At 46.7% G+C, this 15,845-nt stretch overlaps 1 protein-coding gene across 1 annotated transcript in view; it reads left to right on the top strand.

Moving 5' to 3' along the window:
• LOC119952384 overlaps positions 1–15,845 on the top strand; it is a 397,406-nt gene that overhangs the window by 255,478 nt on the left and 126,083 nt on the right. Inside the window, exon 50 of the mRNA XM_038776091.1 lies at positions 14,824–14,868. Within this exon, the coding sequence (XP_038632019.1) occupies positions 14,824–14,868 (45 nt within the window). The remainder of the gene's footprint in view (positions 1–14,823; positions 14,869–15,845) is intronic.

Below are 15,845 nucleotides of genomic sequence, written 5' to 3'. Positions count from 1 at the left end.
ATGCCAGGAGCATCCGGAATAAGGTGGGTGAGCCTGCGGCATGGGTTGGTACCTGGGACTTCGATGTTGTGGCCATTTCGGAGACATGGATAGAGCAGGGACAGGAATGGTTGTTGCAGGTGCCGGGGTTTAGATATTTCAGTAAGCTCAGGGAAGGCGGTAAGAGAGGGGGAGGGGTGGCATTGTTAGTCAAGGACAGTATTACGGTGGCTGAGAGAACATTTGATGAGGACTCGAATACTGAGGTAGTTAGGGCTGAGTTAAGAAACAGGAAAGGAGAGGTCACCCTGTTAGGGGTTTTCATAGGCCTCCGAAAAGTTCCAGAGATTTAGAGGAAAGGATTGCAAAGATGATTCTGGATAGGAGCAAAAGAAACAGGGTAGTTGTTATGGGGGACTTTAACTTTCCAAATATTGACTGGAAACACTATAGTTCGAGTACTTTAGATGAGTCCGATTTTGTCCAATGTGTGCAGGAGGGTTTCCTGACGCAGTATGTAGATAGGCCAACGAGAGGTGAGGCCGTATTGGATTTGGTACTGGGTAATGAACCAGGACAGGTGTTAGATTTGGAGGTAGGTGAGCATTTTGGTGATAGTGACCACAATTCATAGAACAGTAAAGCACAGAACAGGCCCTTCGGCCCTCGATGTTGTGCCGAGCAATGATCACCCTACTCAAACTCACGTATCCACCCTATACCCATAACCCAACAACTCCCCCTTAACCTTATTTTTTAGGACACTACGGGCAATTTAGCATGGCCAATCCACCTAACCCGCACATCTTTGGACTGTGGGAGGAAACCGGAGCACCCGGAGGAAACCCACGCACACACGGGGAGAACGTGCAGACTCCACACAGACAGTGACCCAGCCGGGAACCGAACCTGGGACCCTGGAGCTGTGAAGCATTGATGCTAACCACTATGCTACCGTGTTGCCCTAATTTGATTACTTTTACTTTAGCGATGGAAAGGGATAGGTATATACCGCAAGGCAAGTGTCATATCTGGGGGAAAGGCAATTATGATGCGATGAGGCAAGACTTAGGATGCATCAGCTGCAGAGGAAAACTGCAGGGGATGGGCACAATGGAAATGTGGAGCATGTTCAAGGAACAGCTACTGCGTGTCCTTGATAAGTATGTACCTGTTAGGCAGGGAGGAAGTAGGGGCCACACGGTGGCGCAGTGGGTTAGCCCTGTTGCCTCACGGCGCTGAGGTCCCAGGTTCGATCCCGGCTCTGGGTCACTGTCCGTGTGGAGTTTGCACATTCTCCCCGTGTTTGCGTGGGTTTCACCCCCACAACCCAAAGATGTGCAGGGTAGGTGGATTGGCCATTCTAAATTGCCCCTTAATTGAAAAAAAATAAATAATTGGATACACTAAATTTATTAAAAAAAAGGCAGGGAGGAAGTGGTCGAGCGAGGGAACCATGGTTTACTAAAGCAGTTGAAACACTTGTCAAGAGGAAGAAGGAGGCTTATGTAAAGATGAGACGTGATAGTTCAGTTAGGGCGCTTGAGAGTTACAAGTTAGCTAGAAAGGCTCTAAAGGGAGAGCTAAGAAGAGCTAGGCGAGGACATGAGAAGTCTTTGGCAGGTAGGATCAAGGATAACCCTAAAGCTTTCTATAGATATGTCAGGAATAAAAGAATGACTAGGGTAAGAGTAGGGCCAGTCAAGGACAGTAGTGGGAACTTGTGCGTGGAGTCCGAGGAGATAGGAGAGGTGCTAAATGAGTATTTTTCATCTGTATTCACACAGGAAAAAGACAAAGTTGTTGAGGAGAATACTGAGATACAGGCCATTAGACTAGAAGGGTTTGAGGTTCATAAGGAGGAGGTGTTAGCGATTCTGGAAAGTGTGAAAATAGATAAGTCCCCTGGGCCGGATGGGATTTATTCTAGGATTCTCTGGGAAGTTAGGGAGGAGATTGCTGAGCCTTTGGCTTTGATCTTTAAGTCATCTTTGTCTACAGGAATAGTGGCAGAAGACTGGAGGATAGCAAATGCTGTCCCTTTGTTCAAGAAGGGGAATAGAGATAAACCCAGTAACTATAGACCAGTGAGCCTTACTTCTGTTGTGACAAAAGTCTTGGAAAGGTTTATAAGAGTAAGGATGTATAATCATCTGGAAAGGAATAATTTGATTAGAGATAGTCAACATGGTTTTGTGAAGGGTAGGTCATGCCTCACAAACCTCATTGAGTTCTTCGAGAAGGTGACCAAACAGGTGGATGACGGTTAAGGAGTTGATGTGGTGTATATGGATTTCAGTAAAGCGTTTGATAAGGTTCCCCACGGTAGGCTATTGCAGAAAATACAGAGGCATGGGATTCAGGGTGATTTAGCAGTTTGGATCAGAAATTGGCTAGCTGATAGAAGACAAAGGGTGGTGGTTGATGGGAAATGTTATGACTAGTGTCCAGTTACTAGTGGTGTACCACAAGGATCTGTTTTGGGGCCACTGCTGTTTGTCATTTTTATAAATGACCTGGAGGAGGGCGTAGAAGGATGGGTGAGTAAATTTGCAGATGACACTAAAGTCGGTGGAGTTGTGGACAGTGCAGAAGGATGTTACAAGTTACAGAGGGACATAGATAAGCTGCAGAGCTGGACTGACAGGTGGCAAATGGAGTTTAATGCAGAAAAGTGTGAGGTGATTCATTTTGGAAGGAATAACAGGAAGACAGAGTACTGGGCTAATGGTAAGATTCTTGGTAGTGTGGATGAGCAGAGAGATCTCGGTGTCAATGTCCATAGATCCCTGAAGGTTGCCACCCAGGTTGAGAGGGTTGTTAAGAAGGCGTACGGTGTGTTAGCTTTTATTGGTAGAGGAATTGAGTTTCGGAGCCATGAGGTCATGTTGCAGTTGTACAAAACTCTGATGCGGACGCATTTGGAGTATTGTGTGCAGTTCTGGTCGCCACATTATAGGAAGGATGTGGAAGCATTGGAAAGGGTACAGAGGAGATTTACAAGGATGTTGCCTGGTATGGAGGGAAGATCTTATGAGGAAAGGCTGAGGGACTTAAGGCTATTTTCATTAGAGAGAAGATGGTTAAGAGGTGACTTAATTGAGGCATACAAGATGATCAGAGGATTAGATAGGGTGGACATTGAGAGCCTTTTTCCTCGGATGGTGATGTCCAGTACGAGGGGACATAGCTTTAAATTGAGGGGAGATAGATATAGGACAGATGTCAGAGGTAGATTCTTTACTCAGAGAGTAGTAAGGGCGTGGAATGCCCTGCCTTCAACAGTCGTGGACTCACCAACACTAAATGCATTTAAATGGTCATTGGATAGGCATATGGACAAGAAGGGAATAGTGTAGAGGGACTTTAGAGGGATTTCACAGGACGGCGCAACATCGAGGGCCGAAGGGCCTGGACTGCACTGTACCCACTCTCTCCTTGCTCCATGGATCCATTGGTGAAGTTCTCATTGTAGAACGGCTGTATCCACCGTTCCCACTTCTGCTGGCAGTGCTGTGGAGCTACTGTGTTAGGATTCTGGGCCTCGTGAAGGGAAAATAGCATGTTGGGCAGGGAGTGATGTAGAGGTCTTGTCAATAGACCCTCGTAATCCACAGATGCAGGGGGACCTGAGTTTGAATTCCACCATGCCAGAGAGTGAAATTTGAATTCAATAAAAATCTGGAATTAAAAGTCCATTGATGACCATGAAACCATTGTCGATTCTCTGAAAAACCCAACTGGTTTAGGGAAGGAAATAAGTTCATCAGTTCATAAGATATAGGAGCAGAATTAGGCTCTTCAGCCCATTGAGTCTTCTTTGCCATTCTATCATGGCTGATATGTTCCTCATCTGCTACCTAATGTTACAGACCAAGAGCTGGATTGCAAAATCAGCCAGAGCATCTCCTCCCTAGAACACATGACCGAGGAGCGGGAGTCGGCAATTTAGCCTCCTGAGCCTAATACCCTCAATGTGATCATGGCTGATCCCATCCTGGCCTCAACTCTACTGTCCTGCCGATTCTCCATAACTCTTCAACCCATTACTAATTAGAAATCTGTCCAACTCCTCCTTAAATTTACTCATTGTCCCTGTATCACCGTACTCTGGGGTAGCAAATTCCACAGATTCAAAACCCTTTGGGAGAAGTAGTTTTTCCTCAAATCTGATTTAAATTTGCTACCTCTTGTCCTGACATAATAATAATAATATAATAATAATCGCTTATTGTCAGGAGTAGGCTTCAATGAAGTTACTGTGAAAAGCCCCTAGTCGCCACATTCCGATGCCTCTATGACCACTCATTCTAGAATGCCCACAAGTTGAAGCATCCGCTCCACGTCTACTTTATCCATACTTTTTATCATCTTGTATACCTCAATTAGATCTCCCCTCATTCTTCTAAACTCTCGAGAGTATAGGTCTAAACTGTTCAATCTCTCCTCATACGACAAACCCCTGGAATCAATCCAGTGAATGTCCTCGGAACTGCCTCCAATGCTCCTGCACCTTTCCACAAATAATTGTGCACAACACTCCAGGTGCGGTCTTATTGGATTGGATTTGTTTATTGTCATGCGTACTGAGGTACAGTGAAAAGTGCGTGAAGTTCAAACAGATAATTTAGTACATGAAAATGAAGTAAAATAAAAAGAAAATACATAATTGGGCAACACCAGGTCCACAATGTAAACACATTGACACCGACATTGGGTGAAGCATACATGAGTGTAGTATTAATCAGGTCAGTCAATAAGAGAGTCGTTTAGAAGTCTGGTAACAGCAGGGAATGCCTTTGTATAGCTGCAACAACACTTTCTTACCTTAATACTCAATTCCTTTTTATTAGAAATGCCAACATTCCATTTGCTTTCTTTACTATCTGCTGTACCTGAATGCTAGTTTTCTGTGACTCATGCACAAGGACACCCAGATCTCTCTGCAATGGAGCTCCCCAAAGTCCCTCCCCATTTAGATAATAAGTTGCCTTTCCATTTTTCTGATCAAAATGCACAACCTCACACTTATCCATGTTAAACTCCATCTGCCACATTTTGGCCCACTCTTCTAATCCATTTTGTAAGGTTCTTATTCCCTCATTGGAACTTACTGTCCCAACTGTTTTTGTGTCATAAATATGCCAACCCTACCTGGTCTGACCTACATGTGGCTCCAGATCCACAGCAAGGTGATTCTTTGACAAAAATACCTTCTGAAATAGCCCAGCCAGCCACTTCCCAGCTGTTTTCCAGTTGCCAGCTGTTCTCCAGTTGCTGGGCAAGACCTCCATCGTCCTCATGAAAACGTGGCCAATGTTAAGGAAGTTGATGTAAATAAAGTCTTGCCTCTGAAATTTATAATTATGATGATCTTGTATCAGAGATACATAAAGAATGCTTTCACTGATCCAAAAATGCATGTTCTGCAATATTGGGTTCTGTAGCTCTTGGGATTTTGCTGCTATGTGTGTCACTTTAGTGTCTATGACTGGCATGGTTTGTGTTGGATGCCATCTCGAATAGGGCATTAAAGCAGCTGTTTGGAGCACAAATTCCCAGTTCAGTGTCCAGTGATCCATCGGACAAGTAACAGATGCTCTCCAACCGTAGAGGGAAAGAGATCATTCTATTTCTTAGTTATTTTTTTCATTCAGGGGATGCGAGTGTCGCTGAATAAACAAGCATTTATTGTCTCTCCCGAATTGCTACTGGCAAGATGGCGATGAAGTGCATTCACGATCTGCTGCAGTCCATGTGGCATAGGTATACCCTCAATGCTGTTAGGGAGGATTTTGAAGGATTTTTAACACAGTGAAGGAACGGCGATATCATTCCAGGTCAGAATAGTGTGTGACATGGAGGGAATGTACAGTGGTCGTGATGTTCCCAAGTTCCTGCTATCCTTCCTCCACCAAGTGGTGGAAGTCGTGGCTTTAAGGAAGTCCAAAATCTTGGTGGCACACTGCACGTGGTGCACACTGCTCTGTGCCAGTGCTAGAGGAGTGAGTATTAATAGGGATTTGATCAAGTGGACTGCTTTGTCCTGAACCTTGGGACGTTTTTGAGTGTTCTTAGAGCTGCCCTCATCCAGACCAGTGGAGGTTATTCCATCACATCCTGATTTGTTCATGGTGGAACTTGGACAGACTGTGGGAAGTCAAGTGATAAGTTCCTATCCAAAGACTCGCGATTCTCAAGGTGAAGAAATTTCTCCTCAACTCGGTCCTACATTATCGTCAAATGGTGACTCCTGGTTTTGGACTTGTCTACCATCGGGAAACTATTTCCTGCATCTACCATGTCTAGTCCTGTTAGAATTTAATAGGTTTCTATGAACCCTGCCACCGCCACCCCCCCCCCCCCCCCACCCCCGCCATTTTTCTAGACCATAACTGCGCGCAATATTCCAGGTGTGGTCTTCCCCAGGCCATGTACAATTGCCGAGAGACATCCCTGCTCCTGTATTCAAAACCTCTCGCAATGAAAGCCAATGTGCTATTTGCCTTCTTCACTGCGCCTGCATGCTTACTTTCTGTGACTGATGTGCGAGGGAACCCATGTCTCATTGCACATTACTCTCTCTCAATCTGTAGACATTCCGATAATAATCTGCCTCACTATTCACCACATTATACTGCATCTGCCATGCATTTACCCACTCACTCAACTTGTCCAAATCACGCTGAATCATCTCTGCATCCTCCTCACAGCTCACTCACCTCGCCCAACTTCGTGCCATCTGCAAATTTGGAGATATTACATTTTGTTCCCTCATCTAAATCATTAATATATATTGTGAATAGCTGGGGTCCTCGCACTAATCTCTGCGTTGCCTCACTAGTCACTGCCTGTCATTTGGACAAAGACCAGTTTATTTCTACTTTTTGTTTTCTTCCTACCAACCAGATTTATATCCATCTAAATACTACCCCTCCTCTCAGGCGCTTTCATTTTATACATTAATCTCTTACATCGTCGAAAACCGTCTGAAAGTCCAAATATACCACATCTCCTGGCTCCCCCTCATCAACTCTACCAGCTACATTCTTGAAGTATACCAGTAGATTTTTCAAGTATGATTTACCCTTCATAAATCCACGCTGACTGTCCGATCCTGTCACCGTTTTCCAAGTACGCAGCTCTTACATCTTCAATAATGGATTCTAGCATTTACCCCAGTATCACTGTCAGGCTGACTAATTCCCTGTTCTCTCTCTGCCCTCCTCATTAAATAGTGGTGTTACATTAGTTACTCTCCAATATTTGGCAAATATTCAAGAGTGTATAGAATCTTGGAAAGTGACCATCAATGTATCCACTATTTCTAGGGCCACTTCCTTAAGTATTCTGGTATATAGATGATCAGATCCTGGGGATTTATCGGCCTCAATCCCATCAATTTTCCAACACCATCTCCCGACTAATACTGATTTCCTATAGATCCTCCCTCTTACTGAACCCTGTGTTATCCAATATTTCTGATACATTATTTGTGTTCTCCTTTGTGAAGACAGAACAGAAGTATTGTATTTAGTTGAGCGGCCCTTTCCTTGTTTCCAATTACAAATTCTCCTGTCTCTGACTGTAAGGGGCCTACATTTGTCTTCACCAATCTTTTTCTCTTCACATACCTATAGATGTTTTTGCAGTCAATTTTCATGTTCCCCGCAAGCTCTTTAAATGTTTTCAATTGCCTATCCACCATCATCACTTTAAGTAACGCTCCCCAATCCATCACAGCTAACTCACGCCGCACACCATTGTAGTTTCCTCTATTTGGACTCAGGAACCTAGTCTCAGAATCAACTTTGTCACTATCCATCTTGATGAAGAATGTATCATAGTTGCTCATCTCTAAAGAGTCTTGCACAATTAATTGCCAATTATTCCTTTCTCATTGCACACCCAGTCACGTAATAACCTATTCTCTAAGTTTGTTTGTCATTATATTGGTCCAGGAAACCATCCCGTATGCATTGCAGGACTTCCTCCCCTACGGTATTGTTACTAATTTGATCTGCCCAATCGATATGCAGATTAGAGTCACCCATAATTACAAATGTTCATTGATCGCATGCATCTCTAATTTTCTGATTAATGCCATTCCCACGTGCCAACATTACCACGGCAGTTTGCGTGTCTATATACAAACCCCACTAACTTCTTTTTGCCTCTTGGTGTTTCTCAGCTCTGCTCATACAGATTCCACATGGCCGGAGCGAACATTTTTCCTCACTATTGTGTTAATTTCCTCTTTAACCAGCAGTACCACCCCACCGTATTTTCCTTTTTGTCTGTCCCTCCTTAAAACTGAATACCCCTCGATGTTCAGTTCCCATCCCTGGTCACCCTGCAGCCATGTCTCCATAATTACGACTATATCATAGCCGTTTACATCTATTTGCGTCATTACCTCATCCACTTTATTGGGAATTCTCCGCACATTAAGGCACAAAACCTTGACTTGTCTTTATCACATTCCTTGTCCTGTTCCCATTATTTTTCTCTGTGGTCCTGATTGATGCTGGCCCTTGATTGCTCTGCCAATCACTTTCCTTGTTCCCCCTTCTGTTTTCTGTTCTTGTCTGTGTTTCCCCCTCTGCTCTGGCTCCTTGGATAGCTTCTCATCCCTCTGCCATTTTAGTTTAAACCCTTCCCAGCCATTTTAGCAAACTGTCCCCTTAGGGCATTAGCCCTGGTCATGCCCAAGTATAACCCTTCCAATTTGTGCTGCTCCCAACTCCCCCAGAACCGGTCCCAATATCCCGGCAATCTGAAACCCTAGCCCTCGCACCACTTCCATCCACATCAACATCCAATATATCCGACTACTTCTGCTCTGACTAACACGTGGCATTGCTTGTAATCCTGAGGTCGCTACCTTTCAGGTCCTACATTGCAACTTTCTTCCTAACTACTTATATCCTGCTTTTAGGACCTCATCCTTTATCTTAAATCTATGTCGTTGGTACCGATGTGCACCACAATGACTGGCTGTTTACCCTCTCCCTCCAGGATGTCCTGTAACCACTCCGAGATATAATACCATAAGAAATAGGAAGAGGAGTAGGCCATTCAGCCCCTCGAGTCTGCTCCGCCATTCAAGAGGAAAATGGATTATCCAACACTCATCATTTCCACTTCCCTAACCTTTCCCAATAACCCTTGATTGCCTGACTGATACTTGACCCTAGTGCCAGAGAGGCAACATACCATCCTTGAGTCTCACTTGCAGCCACATAAATGCCTTTCTCTTACCCTTGCAATTGAGTCCTCTATAACTATTGCATTCCGATACTTATTACTCCTCCCCTGTTCAGCAGAGAAAACTGTGGTGCCGTGAATTTGGCTGTTGCTGCCTTTGCCTGAAAGACCATTTCCCCCAATAGTATCTAACGCGGTATATCTGTTTTGCTGGGGAATGGCCAGGAGATCCCTGAACTGCCTGCCTAGTGCTCATACTTTACCTGGTGTTTACCCAGTCCCTTTCTGCCTGTGGAGCCCTAGCCTGCTGTGTGACCATCTTCTCTATATGTGCTTTCCATGATACTCTCCACCTCCCAATTGCCGACACAATCTCCAGCTGCTGCTCCAGCCCCAGCTTTTGGAGACACACAGAATGTATTTTAAACATGGGTTTTTAGTAACATTACTTCCACAGATATAAAACATAATAGATAACAATTTCTACATTCATCATATGAGGGCTCCTTGATATCATACAAAGTCAATACTTGGGAAGACCACACGGTTTGCAACAGTTGAAAAGTTAGCTCAGCATGACCTGCTCAGGGACAATTAGGGATGAGAAACACAGGCTTCCAAAAGCTGCAACTGGCGACTCATCATGCACACACACTGGCCCTGGGCACTGCAAAGGTTCCCGGATTCCCACATAGAACAGGAGGAGCACAACACGTTTTTGAACTCTCCTGCCATGACTTACCACTTTAAATTAAAACTTTTGGAAGATACTTAAAATCAAATAATATGAATTGCTCTGGGTCCAATTTTCCCTGGTCCTCGTTACTACATAATATCGCCCTTACAAAATATAGACTACAGAATATAGACCTTACAAATTATAAGCGCTAAATGCAATAAATGCTTACCAAACATGCTCACCCAATCAGATGTTTCCACTTGCCCTGAATCACTTTTGAATCCTTATGTCACCTCAGGTGCTCTAAACTCCAAGCTCACACTCCACTCTCAGTCTCGCTCTTTTTCACACACTTCTATCCTCCCGGCTCCCCAAATAACTCACTTCTCGACATATGTTGGATGGAATGTCATTGCTGAAGCAGCTGCTGATTGTTGGGCTGAGAACGCTGCCCTGAGGAATTCTGGCAGTAAATTCCTTGGATGATTGGGCTCCAACAATGCAACCATATGTTTTATACGAGACATGACCCCAATTAGCAGAGATTCTCTCCTGATTCCCATTGAATTCAGTTTTGCTAGTGTTCGGATACCGGACCAGACCCCAGTTTTTGTGAGGATACCAGATGAGAATCGCAAACAATGTTTCTACTTGCAAAACTGTGAGGGAAAGGATACTTCACACCAGGAGTGAAAGACCAATAGATACCTTATATGTGAAAACAAACTTTAATGTAAATGGAGAATTAACCAAGTTAACATCACATAAATGGCTTAACAATTAACACTTTGGATTTGGATTGGATTGGATTTGGATTTATTGTCACGTATACCGAGGTACAGTGAAAAGTCTTGTTCTGCGTACGGTTCAGGCAGATTGTTCCATACATGAAAAACATAGGACACACAATAAATACACAATGTAAATACATAGGCACAGGCATCGGGTCAGCATTACCCAGTGGAGAAGATCCGTGAAGAGATCAGATCAGTCCATAACAGAATCATTCAGGGGTCTGGTAACAGCGGGGAAGAAGCTGTTTTTGAATCTGTTAGTATATGTTCTCAGACATTTGTATCTCCAGCCAACTGGAAGAGGTTGGAAGAAAGAATAACCTGGTGGAACGGGTCTTTGATTATGCTGCCTGCTTTCCCAAAACAGCGGGAGGTGTAGACAGAGTCAATGGATGGGGGGGGGGGGGGGGGTTTGCATGATAGACTGGGCTGTGTTCACACTCTGCCACTTCTTACGGTCTTGGGTTGAGCAATTCTCATAGCAGCATGTGATGCAGCCAGATCGGATGCTTTCTATTGATTTCTATAAAAATTGATAAGAGTCAATGTGGACATGCCGAATTTCCTTAGTTTCCTTAGGAAATATGGGCGCTGCTGTGGTTTCTTGGTCGTGGCGTCGACGCGGGTGGACCGGGACCGATTGTTGGTGATGTGTACGCCCAGGAATTTGAAGCTGTCAACCATCTCCAACTCAGCACCATTGATGCAGACAGGGATGTGTACGATACTTGCTTCCTGAAGTCAATGACAGCTCTTTAGTTTTGCTGATGCTGAGGGAGATACTGTTGTCATTACACCATGCCACTACGTTCTCCATCTTCCTCCTGCACTCTGACACATCGTTGTTTGAGATCCGACCCTCTACCGTCGTGTCATCAGCAAATGTGTTGATGCAGTTGGCAGGGCCGGCCCAAGGCACCGGTAACTCGGGCAGTCGCCCGGGGTGCCATGTGCTAGGGGGCAACAGAGACTCGGGTCCCGCGCATGCGCAGTTGGGCCGGTGCCAACCAGCGCATGCGCGGTGGCCGCCCTCCCCCAGGGCGGCCCCCTCCGCCCCCCTCCGTCCGCCCCCCCCTCCGTCCGCCCTCGGGCCCGCCCCCGCGCCTCGGGCCCGCCCCCCGCCTCGGGCCTGCCCCCCCCCGCCTCGGGCCCGCCCCCCCGCCTCGGGCTCGCCCACCCCGCCTCTGCCCCCCCCACCCCGCCTCCGCCTCGGCCCCCCCCCACCCCGCCTCCGCCTCGGCCCCCCCGCCTCGGGCCCGCCGCCCCCCCGCCTCGGCCCCCCCGCCTCGGGCTCGGCCCCCCCCCCCGCCTCGGGCTCGGGCCCCCCCTCCTCGGGCTCGGCCCCGCCTCGGGCTCGGCCCCCCCCCCCGCCTCGGGCTCGGGCCCCGCCCGCCTCGGGCTCGGCCCCGCCTCGGGCTCGCCCCCCCAACACCTCGGGCTCTGCCCCCCCCCGCCTCGGGCTCGGCCCCCCCCGCCTCGGGCTCGGCCACCCCCCCCCCGCCTCGGGCTCAGCCCCCCCCGCCTCGGGCTCGGCCCCCCCCGCCCCCCCCGGACTCCCCCCCCCGGCCCCGCCCCCCCTGGCCCTCCCCGGCCCCGCCCCCCGGCCCCGCCCCCGAAGGGCGCCGAAGTTCAGCTTGCCCGGGGCGCCAGCAACCCTAGGGCCGGCGCTGGCAGTTGGAGCCACATTTTGCCACACAGTCGTGTGTGTACAGGGAATATAGTAGGGGGCGAGGTACACAGCCTGCCGGGGCCCCAGTATTGAGGACTATCATGGAGGAGCTGTTGTTATTTATCCTTACTGATTGTGCTCTGTAGGTCAGAAAGTCCAGGATCCAGTTGCACAATGAGGAGCCAAGTCCTAGGTTTTGGAGTTTTGATATGAGCTGAGAATATGGTGTTGAAGGCGGAGCTGTAGTCAATGAATAGGAGTGTGACGTAGGATTCCTTGTTGTTGAGATACTCCAGGGATGGGTGTAGGGCCAGGGAGAAAGCGTCTGCTGTGGACCGGTTGTGGCACTATGCGAATTGCAGTGGATAGGTATTCTGGGAGTATGGAGTTGATGTGTCTCATGACTAACCTCTCAAAGTACTTCATAATGATCGATGTCAAGGCTACCGGGTGGTAGTCGTTGAGGTATGTTGCCTGGTTCTTGTTTGGCACCTTAATTAAACAATTCTTAAACAGTTAAACAATTCTTAAATAAATAATATATTTTTAAACTTACCATCTACCACTATATTCCAATTCAGCAACCCTAATATGACTCAAATGCCACTTATGAATAAAGTTAACAATCATGTTACTTGCTTATCTGTGCAGACCTTTGACAAGAGCTGCTTTCTGGGACAACCTGAAAATCCTTCTGCCTTGTCAGACTCAAAGTCTATAGAAAACTGCCGCCCAGATTAAAATCTTCTAGCAGACTGCAAACCTACAGACAGTCCTGGCTTCTGCCATTAATTAAATCATCTGTATCCCACGAAGTTGTCCCATGACCTGCTTAACTAGGACAAAACACCCCTGCCTCATAAATAATCAGCACCCCAGGGAATCTATGGCAGTTAAAATCATATCCCATGAGCCTTTAATAAGTAAACAAGGAAATGCTTACAAACAATGGTTGAGCTCACTTTTACTACTTCATAATTACAGTTTTAGTAGACAAACTGTATGTATTTTAAACATGTTTTTTTTTAATAACATTACTGCCACAATAAAATATAGTATATAATTTCTACATTTGGTAAATTATGGCTCCTTGATATCACACAGTGTTAATACTTGGGAAAACGTACATAGTAGACAAGGAGCCAGTTTAGCTCACTTGGCTGGACAGCTGGTTCGAGATGTAGAGTGAGGCTAATAGTGTGGGTTCAATTCCCGTCCCAGCTGAGGTTATTGTGGGCAGCACGGTAGCACAGGTGGCTAGCACTGTGGCTTCACAGGGTCCCAGGTTCGATTTCCCGCTGGGTCATTGTCTGTGCGGAGTCTGCACATTCCCCCCGTGTCTACGTGGGTTTCCTCCGGGTCCTTCAGTTTCCTCCCACAGTCCAAAGACGTGCAGTTTTGGGTGGATTGGCCATGTTAAATTGCCCTTATTGTCCGAAAAAGATAAGGAGGGGTTATTAGGTTATGGGGAGAGGGTGGGAGTGAGGGCTTCAGTGGATCAGTGCAGACTCGATGGGCCGAATGGCCGCCTTCTGTATGTTCTCTGTATGCATCTATGTATAAAACTGCATGGCCTGCAACAGTTGAAAAGATAGCTCAGGAACAATTAGGGGTGGGGGACAAATTCTGGCCTTTGCAGATATATTCACATCTCAAGGATGAATTTTAACAAGGGCTGCGATGTGGAGTGGAAAGGGGCTGAGTAAGAGATGCCGGCCCTCAGTAGCTTGGGGAAGAGAAGCGATTTGATTGATTGATATTTATTGTCACATGGACCAAAGTGAAAAATATTTTTCTGCAGCCAAGGCAAGAAACACAGTACGTACATAGTAGGCAAAATAATAATTGCCAGAGTACATTGACAAATAGTGATTGGATGATTCTGGAAAGAGGGGGAAGGTGATGTGACGGGAGAGAATACACCATCATCTTTTAAGGTTTAAACCCTTCCATTGAATAAGGCCTCAGCGACAACTTCCCCAATTAAGGTGACACTGTCTCTTCCATGGAGGTAAGACCACATTGTCATGTCTGTTCCCCTACTGCTAACTCCTGCCGTCTCCAGATGTGCATCACCTTGTTTTGCGAAGGGAGTGAAATGGTCAGTGAGTGCGGACCACTATATTGTGGTGATATGGCTTCCATTGTTGAATGGCATGAGGTTTGTGTCCAAACTGTGAGCTGTGACAGTGCAGTCTGCTGGTAAAATGTCACCTGTGGTGGGTAAAACTCTGCACTGGCCACCGAGTCGTTCATTTGGGCTCTGGGCAGAAGAGTCATCCACCCTCCTCCCTCACAATTTGGCCGCCGATGAGAAGACGATGGGCTGGCCGCACATTAGGCCTTCCCTGACCATTGTACAGCATACTTCAGCCCCCAGCCCCCACCTCCCAGCCTGTCCCGGAGGACTGCGAACTTAAATCAGGCAGTGGTATGCTGTAAAAATTATTGTCACATGGTTTTGTTAACCAAGATTTTTCTTTATGTCCTTGCAGAATTGATTGAGGTAAAAAAGCCAAAAATAATAGGAGAACAACGAGGTAAATATATTTTTTAATGTTTCAATGTGACAGTGTTGAGAAATAATTAGAAGTATGTTTCAGAGTGGCAGCAACTGTGCTGTACCCGACTGAGGCAGGCTGAGGAGACAAAGGGATCATTGGGCTCAGTTGAGGAGGGGAAGGAGTGAGGGGGCAGAATTTACAAAATGAGAAGAGGACAGCAGAGAAGGGGGAAGAATGGGGAGGAGTAGTTAGAGGGTTAGAGCGGGCATAAGGTATATCAAAGTGGCGATTAGAAGCAGGGAAGTTAGCTGGCCAGGTGGGAATAAGATGGATAAATGGAAGCAGTAGAACAATCTCCCGGTGTTTGTGTTTTCTCTGGTGAAAAATCATCGCTCATATTCCCAGGGGCCACTTTCCTGTTTAATGGGGAGTTTGAGATGCAGAAAAAATTGGAATTCCTGCCCAACGGGGAGGGTGGGAATGTATTAATCCCAGGTGCCAATTCTCTAGTTGACTGGGCGGCACAGTGGTTACCACTACTGCATCACAGCACCAGGGACACTGGTTTGATTCCGGCCTCGGGTGACTGCCTGTGGGGAGTTTGAACTTTCTCCCCAGGTCTGCGTGGGTTTCCTCCAGGTGCTCCAGTTTCCTCCCACAGTCCACAGATGTGTAGGTTAGATGGATTGACCATGTAAAAATTACCCCTCAGGGTGGGGTTGCAAGAATAGGACAGGGATTGGGCCTGGGTCATGTGGTCGATGAAAGGGTGGGGGCAAACTCAATGGGCCAAATGGTCTCCTTCTGCACTGTAGTGATTCCATGATTCTATGATGTAGGGCGAGTCAATGGTGTGGTGAGGAGGGGGGTTGGGGTGAGGGGTGGATTTCCGCACTTTGTGCTGGGGGTGGAGAGTGGTGTGAATTCTGAGGATGTTAATTCTGGGCTGTGTCTCACTCAGCTGGATGGAGGTGGAATTACTGCTCTGCCTGCTGGGAAATACAAGCATTAGA

The sequence above is a fragment of the Scyliorhinus canicula genome, chromosome 17, assembly GCF_902713615.1.
Source record: "Scyliorhinus canicula chromosome 17, sScyCan1.1, whole genome shotgun sequence".
Lineage (NCBI taxonomy): Eukaryota > Metazoa > Chordata > Chondrichthyes > Carcharhiniformes > Scyliorhinidae > Scyliorhinus > Scyliorhinus canicula.
Note: the sequence above shows the minus strand (reverse complement) of the source record. Positions and strands in the feature narration are given on the sequence as shown.